The sequence below is a fragment of the Lotus japonicus genome, chromosome 2, assembly GCF_012489685.1.
Source record: "Lotus japonicus ecotype B-129 chromosome 2, LjGifu_v1.2".
NCBI lineage: Eukaryota > Viridiplantae > Streptophyta > Magnoliopsida > Fabales > Fabaceae > Lotus > Lotus japonicus.
Genome location: NC_080042.1, coordinates 65,765,118 through 65,781,077, shown reverse-complemented (window position 1 = coordinate 65,781,077; position 15,960 = coordinate 65,765,118). Strand labels below are relative to the sequence as shown.

Sequence of the window (15,960 nt, the reverse complement as noted above, 5' to 3'; positions counted from 1 at the left end):
TAAAAACTTCTAAAAACATATTTAACCCTAAAAGTCTAAAACTAATATTCTAGTTTATTTCAGCAGAAGTAGTGTGTTATGACTTGGAAACTTCCTCAATGACAACGAGCCTCACTCTGCACCCTTTCACACGTCTTCTCCTGCTCACACACAGTCACAGTATAGCAGTATCCTATTGACCCAGTCTGGTCATCGTATTCCAAAGACTATCTGGTAAACTTGGAACAGAGCCATCACCTTCTTCCTCATTCCTCTCTTCACCTTCTTCTTCTTCCATCACTCTCACCTCAACACAGAGATGGAAGAAGATGATGATCATCAACCACCCCACATCAAAGGCTTTGTTATCATCTCCCTTCCACCCCCAGATAACCCTTCTCTAGGCAAAACCATCACCGCTTTCACTCTTTCTGATTCTGACCCTCCTTCTTCTCCACCACCACAACGTTCTCTGCAACCCTCTCACCCTGTACCTCAATCACACCCTTCAAATCCTCATCTTCTGTTCTCATTCAGAAGGGTCTTCATCGGTACCCCAATGAAGATCTTTTCTTTCTTTGGGATTCTCCTCTTTGCTGTTTTTCTTTATGGTTCTGTTTTCTCAGCTACCACCTTGGAACTTCATGGTCCTAACAATGAAGATGATGATGGACCCAGTTCGTTTCTCTTCCCTTTGTTTCCTAAAGAGGGTGTTTTGGGGCAGAAGGATTTGAAGCTGAAACTGGGTGATGGTCAAAAAGAGAACTTTGTGACCCAAAGAAATGTTGGTGTTGTTTCTAATTCTAGAGTTGTGGCTGTTGACTCATCCACCGTTTTTCCTGTTAGTGGCAATGTTTATCCAGATGGGTATGTTGCAAAATTGTTCCTTTTTGCTTGCTGATTTGATTGTTGGATTTAGAATGCCTACCCTGTCTTGTTCAGTTTAATCATTAGTGAAGAAAAGGAAAGAAGAAAAGTTCAATTGCTTTTTCCACTTTTTGGCTTGAGGGCTTAAATAATTGATGCAAGAATTTGGCTTAGAGGGGCATAGTTCTTTTCTGTAGTTACCTACATTGTAGTGCATTAAATCATTAAATGTTTAATACATCAAAGGGGGCAAGTATTTGTTGTTGTTGTTCTGTTTTGAATGCTTTAGAGGGGCCAACAAGTCTTGATTGCAGCCACATCAGAACTAGCTTTTCCAAATAATACACCTTGCCTGCAGCCTCAATTTATAATCATGTTTTTACTTAACAATGCCTTCATTACCTATTTGCAGTGCATTTCTTCAAAATGAGGATCCGTGTGGTGAATAATTTGGTTGTTGAACTTGATTCCATGTTAAATATGCTTCTAAGATACTTCAATTTTATGATAAACTAGGTTCTACAGATTTGTAGTTATTCCAATTTCCCATATTGCATCAGAATGATGGCTTAGCAATATGTTCTTACATGCAGGTTATATTTCACACTTTTACATGTTGGCAATCCTCCGAAACGTTATTTTCTTGACGTGGATACAGGGAGTGATTTAACTTGGATTCAGTGTGATGCCCCATGCAGAAGTTGTGCTAAGGTAATTTCTGAATCTTGCTGTCACCTCTGGGTTTCTTAACTATTTTTATATTTATCAATCCACCTAAGTTAGAGACTTAGAGGCATACTGACTACATGTCTGGATCCACGTTTTTCCACCCCAAATCGCATCCACTAAATAGCTCCTCCTCACAGTTTCTGGTTTGACATGCTGCGCCCATCATTTTTCCAAATACACATCAATGGGTTATATGCCTGAAATTCACTTTATTTCTGTCCAGTTAATATTATGTTGTGTCAAGTAAGCTGAAGGTTCAAAAATGCCTCTCAGGAAGATTCACTATAGATATAAGCTGACTATATGTTTATGCTATTAAGAAAAAGTGGATTTTTGCGATTGAAAAACTGTGTTTACTCAAAGGATATATTTGATGTAGGGAGCACATCTCCTGTACAAGCCAACAAAATCCAATATAGTGCCATCTACGGACTCTATCTGCTCAGAAGTTCAGAAAAATCAGAGGAATGGATATCCTGAAAGTTCCCAACAGTGTGACTATGAAATCCAATACGCAGATCATAGTTCTTCCTTGGGGGTTCTTATTAGAGATGAGCTTCAACTTACGGCTACTAATGGATCCAAAACCAAGTTCAATTTTGTTTTTGGGTATGAATCCTTTTTTTACGCCTTTGTCTATTTCATTAAGGCAATATATTTAGAAGCGCTGATCCACTCTATGAATATTTTTGTTTTAAGGTGTGGATATGATCAAGCGGGATCACTTTTGAACACATTGTCAAAAACAGATGGAATCATGGGACTTAGCAGGGCAAAAGTTAGCCTACCTTACCAGTTGGCAAGTAAAGGGCTTATTAAGAACGTGGTTGGTCATTGCCTAAGCAGTGATGCAGTTGGCGGTGGGTACATGTTCTTGGGTGATGATTTTGTGCCAAATTGGGGTATGACCTGGGTACCCATGGCCTATACACATTCTTCGTGAGTATGATTTTTTTAACATTGTGCTTTTCTTTCCCTATTATGAAGTGAGTTTGTGTTTTTTTCAGGAAACTGAAATGAAAGTTTCATTGTAAGAATGTCAAACATTTATTCCCAGGACTGATGTTTTATATTGTTTTCATTTGAGAATCTCCATTTCTTAAAATGTTTTGTTGCATGTCTACTTCTTTTCTGACATAATGTGCTCTATCTGCATATTCATTTCTTATCATCATTCTGATTGGAGCACGTGCTAATTTGTTATGATGTGGTTTGTTCTGATTCTTCTGTAACTTATATGTGGCATATAATCTTACTCTACACAGTGATTTGTACCAAACTGAAATTCTTGGAATAAATTATGGAAATCGCCCTCTAAGTTCTGATGGCCACAGCAAAGTAGGAAAGGTGGTTTTTGATAGTGGCAGTTCTTACACATATTTTCCAAAAGAGGCTTACTTGGATCTTGTTGCTTCTGTGAGTTTTTACTTGTATCCACCTGTAGTAATTTTGTAGATTCTTCTTTTAAGTTGGCTATTGAAATCTTTGAATTCATTAATTGGTTATACATTGGTGCAGCTTAAAGAAGTTTCTGGGCTGCGGCTTATTCAAGACGATTCAGATACAACTTTCCCCATTTGCTGGCAAGATGATTTCCCAATCAGGTAAAAGAAATTACTCAAGTTGTAATTAGTTTTTTATTTAATGACCTGAATATACACATTTGCTTGTTGTTAATAACTAACAAGGAACATAATAGGTAAAGCTATCAAGATATTAAATTATTAATGACCTGAGTTACTCATTTTGCAATGACACTGTTTTTCTTTAATGCCCCATGTTGTGGAGAAATAAAATTAGTTTTTTTTCCTTCAACCTGTTCCACTGATCATGTTGTGGAGAATATCAACCTTAGGAGCATATCAATCACAATGGAGCTGGCTGTTCTAAAATCCATGTTACATGCATGCAGATCTGTCAAAGATGTCAAGGATTTCTTCAAGACCTTAACTCTTCGGTTTGGAAACAAGTGGTGGATTTTGTCTACATTTTTTCAGATACCCCCCGAGGGCTACTTGATTATTAGTGTAATTTTTTCTTTCTTACATAACTTTCAGGGCATTGTTATTAATACCATCCCCATTGATATTAATATCATCCCCATTGAATTCCATGGAAAAATGCATACCGCACTATAAAGTGCAGTCTGAAAAAAATACAAAATGCATACCGCAATGCATTTTTTTATACAGCACCTTTAAGTGCGGTAGTATTGAAATGTGTGTGGGTGGTATTAATAACAATGCCCTAACTTTAATTTCCAACTAATTGTGCTATTGTCAGTCTTTCTAATAAACTCTTATGGTGCAGAAGAAAGGCAATGTGTGCTTAGCTATACTTGATGGTAGCAATGTACATGATGGATCCTCAATTATACTTGGAGGTAATCCCTCCCTCAAGGAAAGCCTGAAGGCTTATCAAGATGCAATTTGCCTGCTATGTTTTACTAACAAATTTCTATTTTTTGTGTTCCTTTATTGTCATCTCCATTTCATCACCTTTTTCGCACACTATGTCACTCATTGTCATCTCCAATGATTCTGAGGCTATGTATGTGAGTTGAGTTTTGGAGGAGAGAGGAGGGAAGCGAAGGGAGGGGGCGGGGGAGTCCTGTGAGAAGTTCTCCCCTGTTTGGTAGTTTTTAAAAAGGGGGACAAGGGTTTGGGATATTTTTAAAACCCTCTAAAACCCTCCATTTAGTTATTTTTTATGAGTTCCCCCAAATTGTGGGGTTTTGTGAGATTTTGAACTTCCAAACACAGGGAGGGTAGGGCTTACCCTCCCTTTCTTCCCCTCCTCTCAAAGTCTTCCCCTCCCCTAATAACTCCCAAACAAAGCTTTAATGTCTTAAAACAGCCTCTTAACTCTTAATACTTAATGAAGAAAACATTAAATGAATAAGTGGATGCATCTACTATTTCGAAGACATGCTTGCTTTAGAGAATTAACAGGAGGATTTCTAATTTTTCAATTTTCAAATAACATACTAAAATACTTTTTCTCAAAAAATATCATTCCCACACTTTATCCTGGATCCTTCATAGCCAAAACTTGAAACACTAGCAAATAGAGCAGATAGTGTGATATATCATTAGCATTTTGATTATGTGGTCCTTCACTAACCTACCACTACTTTGTTCTCATAATCATAAAATAAATACAAACTTAATCATCTTGCACCTTGTCATTTGTATAGTTATATTTAGTTATGTTTATAATGCTTGTTCAGGCTATGCTTAAGCTTAACTACTGCTCATTGAAATTTGACCTTTGCAGATGTATCATTACGAGGACATTTGGTTGTGTATGACAATGTGAATCAGAGAATTGGTTGGGAGCGAGCAGATTGTGGCATGCCAAGCAGAAGATTAAGAAAGAGTCGTGATTTATTCGCTGATAGCATGTTATAACCCTCTCCCAAAGTGTTCACAAGCCTATGTACAGGTACAGATACAGCCAAAGTATAGGAACTTACACGAACAATTAGTATCAGAGATTATCATATGCACCAATAAATATTTACTGTGCAACAAATTAGGTCATACAAACTTCTCCTGAAATAGTCTCTATTATGAGGGGTTATCCTGAAATAGTCTCTATTATGAGGGGTTATTCTGAAATAGTCTCTATTGTGATTATAACTTCATCAAATTCTCCTGAAATAGTCTACGAGCTGCATTGATTTCATTAGTTTTTTCTAGAATAACCGTGAGTCAGATTGATATTTGATCTTTAGATTCCATGGTTGGTAGTTCAATTGATATATGATTGACTCTGATACCTTCTTATAATTCAAGTTAGTGTTAACTCTACACTAGAAGTTAACTTAGAGGTTGAGTCTTGCCTACCATTTATAAGGACTTATTTAATTATTTAGCCAATGTGGACTTTAACGGCGTGTGACTTGCAAAGAGGCTCAATGCTTCATTTCTCGACAGCCAACCATTTACCTGAGGAAGAGAAGAAAATATCTAAATCCCTAGAAGAATTTTGGTCATTCTGTGGGTTAGAGAAGACAGAGCACTAGAAGTCGCGGAGGAGATGAACATGGTCAGTGGAAGAAGGTTGTTCCAAGGGCATATGGTAGGTGAGAAGAGGAGATGCTCTCCAATGAAATTGAATTGGAGATGGATACAAGAGTATTTAGGTAATTTATCAAGTGGTCCATTAACTCCTTTCAATTTAAAAGCAATGTGAGAGAGATAAACAAGTGCTTCAAAGAATTTCCAATTATTATAGGATAAAAATCATCCTCAAATCATATCTTCTTTCTCCACTTTCTCTTCCATCTCTTTGTCTTCTTGTACATATCCTTACTCTTAAAAGAAAAATGTAAGAAAAAAGTGTAAAAACTAACAAAATTCAAAAATAAAAAACAATAATGATTTATGGACACACGGCTTGTGCAACAAATACACAATATGGCGGTTCCATAGTCACGAAATTTGCGGGTTTTATTAGGGGAGGTTGAAAACCCCGGTTAAATGTTCTTTTTTCACAATCTCATTTAGCAGCGGATACTAAACAAGTATGTCAAACAGATGTCGCGCACTCCCAAGTTACATATAAGAACTCAATTGGAAAAATAAAAGCATTCACAATGATGGTTGCTTGACACTATTTTCGTAGTCCAAAATTTCACATTTGATTTTAGTAATCCATAAGTAACTAATGCAGATTTTATTCCAATTGTAGATTCTTATCTTTTCCATTAGCACTTTTTTTTTCATTGACAACCCATATATTTATATTTTAAGTATTTTCACTTAATGCATGAGAGAGAATGAATTGTTAAAATCAGAGAGAAAATTTTATTTTTGATCATAAATCACTCGAAGTCATTGCTTTTCGAAAGCAACATTCCTTAATTTTTAGTAATAAGGGTTTCCACCTAAGCACGCCCCAATGGGCAATGGGATAAAGAAATAAGCAACGTTCCTTAAGGAGGAGGGAGCAGTGGTGGGGGTGTTGTTGTTCGATTGTTTTAGGTTGCTACATTGTTCTGACTTTTGGATTTATAAAACATAACCATACTATTGTTCTATTTGGGTTACATAAGCCATGTGGCGCTGTTGAATCCTCAGAGCGTTATGGAAACATACCTATGCTCAAGCCTTTATTGAAATATGCTAAAACGTAGAGTTAGGGTTTGCAGGGAAATTGGTGATGGTGGTTCTAGGAGGGAAATGCGACAATGTCACTAATTTTTGTGTTCCACTTCAATCCTCTCCGGCTATTCCTCCAACATCTTTGCCACTTCCTCGCACGCTCATTGTCCCTTTCCCTTTTGTTCTTCTTTCTTCCGTAATTTTCAAAATCTCTTATGATAGAACCCGGTAGCGGTTGAGCAACTATGGGGATGAAGGAGGATGGTGCATGGATACTGGGTTTGGTGTCATTGAAGACCAATTTGCAGGGAATAAGATGTGAGTACATAAGAGGAGGTTGAGAATGGAATTGAGGATTGAAGGAGTGGAGGACATGATATGACCACAACGCTAGAGCCCTGCGACGGACGTTATGGTGGTTGGCCGGAGTTGGGCGCAATGGCGCCATTTGCTAGTGAAGATGTCACGCAAAGTTGAGGGAGAATAATTAGAGACTTCGGTATCATAACATACATAAAATTCAAATAAAATCAAAAAAGGTATTAAACCGAATGTGTCGGTTTCCAGTTTCAAATCTCACCGACTTAATGTGATCCAACGGTTCAAAGATGGGGTAGCAGCACATGACTTAGTCAGTAACACACCTTACACCCTGCCCATTCTTATAACCACATACTTCCTAAAGTGACACTCACTCACAATTCACAAACTATGGCGTCGGAACCGCCACAACCCACCTTGCCGGAAAACGCCGCCGCCGCAATGTCCCCTCAAAACCCCACCCAGAACTCCTCCGAAGAACCAGACTCCTCTCTCCCCAACCAAACCACACCAGAATCCTCGGAGCAACAAAACCCAGCTCCTTCCCAACCCGACCCGGTTCCTCCTCCAACCCGAAGACGCCGGCGTCGCAAGAAATTCTTCACGGAGTTCAACACCGCCGCCTCAATGGCAAAGAACCGCCGAAACGACGTCGCGAAGGACGGCGACGTCGATGCCCTCATCGCGCTTTCCGTGGGGTTCCCGGTGGATTCGCTAACGGAAGATGAGATTGAAGCGAGCGTGGTGTCCACGATCGGAGGGGTGGAGCAATCGAACTACATCATCGCCCGGAACCACATTCTGGCGCGGTGGCGCTCCAACGTTTCCGTCTGGCTCACCATGGACAGCGTCCTCCGGTCCATTCGCTCCGAGCACAAGGGTTACGTTGAACCCGCTTACCGGTTCTTATTGGAGCATGGTTACATCAACTTCGGCCTCGCGCCGGAGATAAAGGCCGCGAAATCGCGGTCCTTCGACGGGTCCGAGCGCGGGACGGTGATTGTGATCGGAGCTGGGTTTGCGGGTCTGGTTGCGGCGAGGCAATTGGTGTTCATGGGGTTCAAGGTTGTGATATTGGAGGGTAGGAACCGACCCGGTGGCCGGGTCAAGACGAGGAGGATGAAGGGTGGTGGTGGTGGTGATGGTGGTAATGGTGTTGAGGCTGCAGCTGATATTGGTGGGAGTGTTCTCACTGGAATAAATGGGAACCCTCTTGGGGTTTTGGCAAGGCAATTGGGTTTGCCACTTCATAAGGTTAGGGATCTTTGCCCTCTTTATTTGCCTGATGGAAAATCTGTTGATACTGAGATTGATTCGAGCGTTGAGGTTTCGTTTAACAAGTTGTTGGAGAGGGTTTGTAAGCTTAGGCAGGCTATGATTGAAGAGATTAAGTCGGTGGATATGCCGTTGGGTTCTGCTTTGGAGGCTTTTCGGAGGGTGTATCAGGTTGCTGAGGATAAGGTAGAGAGGATGTTGTTGAATTGGCATTTGGCTAATTTGGAGTATGCAAATGCTACTCTTATGTCTAACATGTCAATGGCTTATTGGGATCAGGATGATCCTTATGAGATGGGTGGTGATCATTGTTTCATTCCGGGGGGGAATGAGATATTTGTTCGCGCCTTGGCTGAGGGTCTTCCCATTTTCTATGGGAGGAATGTGGATCGGATCATGTATGGATGTGATGGGGTGAGTGTCTTTGCTGGTGGGCAGGAGTTTCGCGGGGACATGGCGCTTTGCACCGTGCCCTTGGGGGTGCTTAAGAAGGGGTATATTCAGTTTGTCCCTGAACTTCCACAGAGGAAGAAAGATGCAATTCATAGGTTGGGTTTCGGGTTATTGAATAAGGTTGCAATGCTGTTTCCCCATAATTTCTGGGGTGGAAACATTGATACCTTTGGTCATCTGACTGAGGACTTGAGCATGAGGGGTGAATTTTTCCTGTTCTACAGCTACTCCTCTGTGTCTGGTGGACCGCTTCTCATCGCCCTTGTTGCTGGGGAAGCTGCGATTAGGTTTGAGATGATGTCACCAATAGAGTCAGTCAAAAGGGTGTTGGATATTCTGAAGGATATTTTTAATCCAAAGGGAATTGATGTTCCTGATCCTGTTCAGGCTGTCTGCACTCGATGGGGAAAGGATCACTTCGCGCACGGATCTTACTCTTACGTTGCTGTTGGATCATCAGGAGATGATTATGATTTACTTGCAGAGAGTGTTGGTGGGAGATTGTTCTTTGCTGGAGAGGCAACTAGCAAACAGTATCCTGCAACAATGCATGGAGCATTTATGAGTGGGTTGAGGGAGGCTGCAAACATTTTGAGTGTAGCAAAGAGGAGGTCACCGGCGCCAGTTGACACAGTGAAAAATACCAAGGAGAATGATGATTTGGACACATTATTTGTAAAACCTGACCTGAGTTTTGGAAGCTTCTCTGCTTTGTTTGATCCGAAGATGAATGATCTTGATTCTAGTGCATTGCTAAGGGTTAAAATTGGAGGAGCTGTATTGGAGTCTGCTAGTCTTTATCTTTATGCCTTGGTTTCAAAGAAGCAGGTCATTGAGTTGAGTCAGGTGGAGGGTGATGAGAACAGGGTGAGAATGTTAAGCCGCAATTTTGGGGTGAGTTTGGTTGGGAGGAAGGGTTTAAGTAGTGTTGCTGAATCTCTTATTGCAAACATAAAACTGTGTAGATCCATCCAACCTTAGTTAAGCAGAAAATGGTGTTGTCCACAGGAATGAAAGTTCTTAGCATGATAATTGGTATAACCTCCTGGCTCTTGTTAACTGTATCCAACATAAAACCTCTGCCCCCTTAGCATTTTTAGAATGTATCAGTAGAGCTCTGACCCATTATAGAAGCTTAAAATGCATTTGGCACATTATGCTGTGTTTTACTTTTCGTGATGCACAATGCACCAAATTTTAGGATGCTTATTTTTCTCACCATTGAAATAGGAATGAAGATCCTCTCAAGCGAATTGACAATGTGAAGTGAAATGTTATATTTATCTCTTTCTTTATAAATATAATTTGGGTTTCACCTATTTAATATGTATTTTTTTTTTGAACTCACCTATTTAATATGTATGAGAAAAGAGATAGAAACAAAATTTTAACTTGAGAGAATATATACTTGAGGGGATAACCCTAATACGTACAACACTAATCTCTGAAATATAACCCAGCTTGCACTTCACATACTCTGTGCTGCTAAAGCGCAAGACAATAACTCATTAACTCCCTCTTCTCCAACACGTCCATCAAATCCAACAAAAAATGCATATGAACTACGTGATCGACGCGATGGAGGAGTTCAATAACAGAGAAAAATGACTTCAGCATCAGATGTGACCCCAAGTGTCCACTCGGAGGCAACCATGCTAGGTCCTCTCTTGCGGAAGCTTGCTACTACAAACCACCATAAGCGGTTGGTGACTGAGCCCAAAGCCACCAACGCCCACCACAACCAGAACCCTTAGAGGCCCTAACACCTCAAACCAATATCAAAACAAAAGAGAAGCCAAAGTTAAACCTTTCGAATTGAAAAGGGAGAAAGAGAATAGGGAGACACATAGATGAAAGGGAAAGTCGTTGTGACCGGTGAAACTCGAGTGGTTGGGTGGCGCAATGTTGGAAGAGGGGTTTAACTAGGCTTGCGAATGAAGGTTGGATGGCTCGAACAGGCGGCACGTCAGTACGTTGACGACAATTGCCACACGCAAAGTTTGGTAGCCGAAGATGTTCATCGTGGTGTAGATTGCGAAGGTTTTCTTCTTCCTTTCTGTAAGGCCCAAGTTTTTAAACTTATGCTAAGTGAATAAACTTCTTATTCACGATTAGGGTTGATGTAATGCGAAGGGAAACCTGAACAAAAGTTTATTAAATGAAATAAATATATGAAGGAGAAAGTACAGGAAGAGTCTGAGGATTGTATCGAAGTCGATTTAGGTTATAGCACGACTAATATTCGCTTTAAAACCTAGGACAAGAATCTTAGGAAATAACACTATGTTCCACCCTTGGAACACTGTAGGATTTTAGTCCAAAAATCTTCAGAGAAATGTTAGAACTTCTCTTTTTCCATATATCAAAATCGTTTCGAGGCGAAACTCTAGGATCTACGAACGTCCGATTCCAATCATCGGAAGTTTGCCGAAACCGAATCCCTGGTATTTCAAAACCCTAGAATCAACCGACAATGAAGACTTTTTCTATTCAGAGCTTCAAATGAAGATTCTACACGCGTACACCCATTTCTCTTGATGATTTCAATCTTTCTTCAGAAGGAAGTTTTCTATTCCGACATCCGATGCAAAAAGCAACTTATCGGGTAAAATAGTTTTATACCGACTATGCATTAGTTGTCAAAAATACAAGGAGACCTCTTTATAGTTTTGGAATTCTTTTGCCAAAACATATCTATTAATTCACGGAGAATGACGCCGGAAAAATCAGATTCGCGAAACTATCATTTTCCCGCGAATTTCCATCTTCTATATATAGCCAAGAAATGAGAAAAAAACAAATATCTTACCCATTTTCACCAAGGAGGCCGCGAGTTTGAGAGGAGAGGAGGAAGAAGAGCTTTTGTTCAATTCTTGCTTGATCGTCGATCAATCAGTTGCTGCTTCAAGGTTTCGAGGTATAGTCGCTAATCCTTACCTCTGATCGCTTTTTCCATAGCTTTTCTGTAGACTTTTCTGAGCTGATAGTTTATGGGTTTTTGCAAAACTATCCTGAATCTTTCATTTCTGATTCTAAACCTCTTCCTTATGTGCCCAAGATCACTTCTGCCGGGTTAGATTTTCCGTTATGTCACCGGAATTCCGCCGGAATCAATTTTAGCCTAAAATACCCATTTTTGGAGTTTTTGGAGTAAAGCTTCAACCTTTAGGCTGAAAACTATCGCCTTAGCTTAGTGCTAGTAGGATTAGTTGTCATAAACGTCGTTGGTGACGTCCCTGCAAAATTTGGTTTTTGGGATTTCAGTTTTGAAAATCCTAAGTTAAAAATCATGACCAAAATACCCCTACGACAGTTTTTGATCCGATAATTTTTCCGAGTTCAGAATAACCTTAGTTACGGCTAATGATAGCATAGGAACCAAGTTTGATCGAAGAAAAATCGAGTCTCCTAATTACCTAAAGTGGCCGAGCCTATAGGGGGAGGAGGAGGAAAATTTCCTTTTCCGAAAACTTGTCTTTCGCGCTAGATTATCGTACCTTAGAGTATAGATTACTTCGTGTAACCTTAGTAAGTATCGATAGCTTAGTTTTCGATAGATTCTGATAGTATTTCTGTGACTTTGCTTTAAAGGAACTTTTGAGGAATTTCCTGAGGAGCAACGCTTTGCTTGTGAGGAAGAGTTAGAAGATAATCCTGGAGAATCTGCAGGTGAGGGCTTCTCACTGAATCTCTAGTTAATACTTAGGGTCGATGCTTTCTACATTGTTTACTGTTTATGCACTGGATTGTGTGTGATTGGAAAATGTTTTCTGAGGCTTCGGCTGACAATGTAGATGATGAATCTACTGAATGCTTTTGAGATTGAATCTTCATGCTCAGTGCTAATTGGGTAATTTAGGATGTGTGGTGCATGCCTTATATGCTAAGTGCTATGTGGTTATTGCTTAATATATTGATATATGACATGTTGATTGGTTGTGCTGAGTTATTTATACTTATGCAATGAGATCCGAGATTCTGAATGGTGAGAATAGCGGGCAGGTCATGCCGATTTTATTTTGAGAGTTTTAAGAAAGTTTGATAGGAAGAATGAGATTCGGACCTTGTTATGATGCGTAAGGATCGAGACATTCTCTGGAGTCATTTGGGGATTTAGAGATCCCGAGAACTTATAGGATTTGCGATAAGACTAAAAAGGTCATTACTTTGAAAAGAAAACTCATAAGACATTAAACAACCTCTAAATCTTTAAATAAAGATAATAAACTCGAAAGGAAGCTTTGGATGCAAATCTTAGTTTTTGGAAAACGAGAAGTGTCGTCGGATCCAATCGTTGAGGAAGTTGAGAAGTGTTGAGTAGGTCGATGTTCTTGTGCTGTTGGAGCAGCTATATGTTGTTGGGCTATCCTGGGGATAAGTCCGGGAAACCGTTAGTTTCCGAGAGTGTGATACTCTGTGCTCGTTGAGCAGTTGTGACCATCGGTTTGAGATGAGTCGGATGATTTGGAGATCATCGTGGATTATGTGTTGTTGTGAAGAAGTGTCTTTTGTCGCAGAATCGACTTTACCTTAGGGTAAGCTTTTAGAGACTTTGATTTACCTAGAACACGTGGCGACGTGTCGAGTGAGATTCGGAGACGTTGTTTGTCTAATCATCCTGCATTCATGCAACATTAATGAGGTATTAACACAGGACGTACTCTGGACCTCGTCGGATTCCAAAATGGTCATAAGACCCGGATTTCCGTGTAAGAGCGTCTGTAGACGTCTCTTGTAGCAGACCGAAATGGCAGACCTACGGGTTACGGCTGATCTGACTACCGCTGTCGTTGGAATAAGAGGCACGCGGGCCGAAATGGTCCCACCGTGGCTGGTGCTAGGGCTGATCCGTTGATGTCCATCCGTTCCGGATTGCATATTGGTTGACTGGGTTAACCTGCATATCATTTCATGCAACATGCATACTGACTTAGTTGTCGAATGTGATTGTTATTTGTTAATCCTATTTAGAACATGTTAAGTGTTTTTATTGTCATTTATGTTCGTTATGGAATATGTAACCCTAGGATGTTATCCCTAGCTATAAGCCTAAGTGGCTATTCTATTATCTGTATCTATCGATGTTATTATTTACATAATTCTTTGGAGTTGACCCTCGCGTCTTCTGTGTGTGCTTTGGCGGACAAACGCCCTTTGTCAGATGTCCACGGCGGACTAGATCATGATGGTTCACCCTTCGGGGGGAACTAGAGTTGAGATACTGGAACAGGAGCGCATTGCGGTAGCGAGAGGAGGACGGATGGTGTACTTAGACTAGGTCGTCCTGGATTCTGATTCAGACGACGATCATGCTAGCACATAGTTTTGAGTGTTGGTATGAGCTCCTCGAGTTAGAATTAGTGTAGGAGTAGAGTTTAGCTCGGACAGTCTTTGCTTCATTTGTTTCTTTTGGGGACAGGGTAGTTCCGCCTATAGCTTTTTGTGTGGTTGCCTTACGAGAATCACAGAGAGTTGGTTGGACTTAGGAGGTCTTATTTTCAGGCCATTGGGTCAGCTTATTCTCAGTTTTGAGGGATAGTGTTGCGGACACTTACCTTTCATTCGGTTTGTACCTATTGCCTACGGGCGCTACTCTTCTATTACCCGTCGCTGGAGGTTTACTCGTGACGAGGTTGCTACTTACAGCGGGGGCTGTATATATATATTGTATATTAGCTTTATTACTTTTCGCATTTGGGTTTTATTTAATTCAGTCTTGTCTTAGTTATTATCGAAAAAAAATATTCACGTTTTTCCGCATTAAGTTTATTTTTTGTTACTAAAGTGACGCCACCGAAATCGGGGTGTTACACTTTCCATGTAAAATTAAAAAGAAAAGAAATCAGCTGAAAAGTCACATTTTCAAAGGCATATCAAATCTAAGCACCACAAAGAAGGCAAGTAATAAGAGATACATCAGTAAAAAAACAGCATTGAAATATAATTTTCAAGAAATATATCAGTGATAATCGGTATATCCAAATATTCAATATAATTGGAATGCGGTTGATTACAATAATAATAACATTCTTAGCATAAAGCCAGTCTCTTAATAATTCATATTTTTTCATAAAATAGACCTCATAAACAAGAGAGTAGAACTAATTTGAACAGAAGTTTAGTTGCTTCCTAAACCTTATCCTTTAGCCATTGCATGCAAAGAGCTCCAAGCTTATCATAAGAAAAAAAAACCCTACACCTAACTAACTTGCTAATAAGGGCATATATTCTATTATATTGCAAGTCGAACTCTCCAATGCCTTTCCTCTGCAAGCTCAAAAATAACTGGTAACTCAATCATTTACTTTATTTTTATTCTTTTATATTTTATCTTCTTTCATATACTTTTTTATACATCGGAAAATTAACATAAAAAAAAACAAACACTATCCAACCCAGAGAGAGTCCCTCAGGAGAAGGACTTCAAGCTCTGGTGGGGGAATCTCAACCAATGAAAGCCCAGCTGATGGAAGACGAGATTCAAGTTTAGCCAACCAATCCGCTACTGAATCCGCCCGCCAACTCTTTGTAAGCAAACCGCGAATCTCCATAAGCACGAGTGCATGGACATGAGATACCACCCTGCTTGGATCAGCAACTATTGTCACTAACTCTTGGCAATTCGAGTCACAAATTAAATGACGCACTCGTCGTTCCCAAGCTATTTGGAGCACATCATGCATAGCAACCGCCTCGGCCAAGAAAGGACTCCCTTCTAAAAAATGAGATATAAAACCCATGACCCAATGACCAGCCTGATCGCGAAGAAGACCTCTACCACCCATAACGCCATTCTCCTCCCGGAAGTTGCCATCAATATTTAACTTTAAGAATTATGCAGAAGGGGGCGCCAACCAACAGTTAACAAACCGGTCCCTTCATATGAATCAGGGAAGGTTGTAGAAATCTGAGAAAGTCATTATGCTCAAAGCAAAGCTTCCGCCAAGCCTGATCTAGAGTCCAAAGCACTATTTATTACTTTTGCCTCTTTTCTTTTCCTTAACTTTTCTCTTTAATCCCCTAAATTAATTTTAAGCTACAAAGGTGGCCTAAAGTTCAACACCCAAGATAATATATTAGGTGACCCCTAATGTGGATCACTTTTAAAGTGGTCTAATATATTAATTGGCTCAAATAAGTGTAGTTCATGACCCAAACATTCCCCAGTTTCCTTTAACTTTTTAAAAGAAAAAATATAGGGTTAATTTAGTCGCTTGTCATAGCAAAG

At 39.9% G+C, this 15,960-nt stretch overlaps 2 protein-coding genes across 2 annotated transcripts; both read left to right on the top strand.

The window, feature by feature from the left end:
* Positions 1-88: 88 nt before the first annotated feature.
* LOC130738914 (aspartyl protease APCB1) lies at positions 89-5,262 on the top strand. Its single transcript, XM_057591092.1, has 9 exons — positions 89-846; positions 1,440-1,557; positions 1,955-2,184; positions 2,275-2,514; positions 2,841-2,991; positions 3,094-3,179; positions 3,488-3,602; positions 3,886-3,958; positions 4,852-5,262. Exons 1-9 carry the CDS (start codon positions 299-301, stop codon positions 4,983-4,985), a joined length of 1,695 nt encoding a protein of 564 aa, XP_057447075.1. The 5' UTR covers positions 89-298; the 3' UTR covers positions 4,986-5,262.
* A 2,054-nt stretch (positions 5,263-7,316) lies between these two features.
* On the top strand, positions 7,317-10,036 carry LOC130738913 (lysine-specific histone demethylase 1 homolog 1). Its single transcript, XM_057591091.1, has one exon. It carries the CDS (start codon positions 7,395-7,397, stop codon positions 9,711-9,713), a length of 2,319 nt encoding a protein of 772 aa, XP_057447074.1. The 5' UTR covers positions 7,317-7,394; the 3' UTR covers positions 9,714-10,036.
* The last annotated feature ends 5,924 nt before the right edge of the window (positions 10,037-15,960 follow it).

Excerpts from the sequence above, each read along its gene's own strand:
- LOC130738913 (XM_057591091.1), top strand. The coding sequence starts at position 7,395 with ATGGCGTCGGAACCGCCACAACCCACCTTGCCGGAAAACGCCGCCGCC.
- LOC130738914 (XM_057591092.1), top strand. The coding sequence starts at position 299 with ATGGAAGAAGATGATGATCATCAACCACCCCACATCAAAGGCTTTGTT. Across the intron at positions 847-1,439 it reads GGCAATGTTTATCCAGATGG|GTTATATTTCACACTTTTAC; the intron begins GTATGTTGCAAA and ends TCTTACATGCAG. Across the intron at positions 2,185-2,274 it reads AAGTTCAATTTTGTTTTTGG|GTGTGGATATGATCAAGCGG; the intron begins GTATGAATCCTT and ends TTTTGTTTTAAG.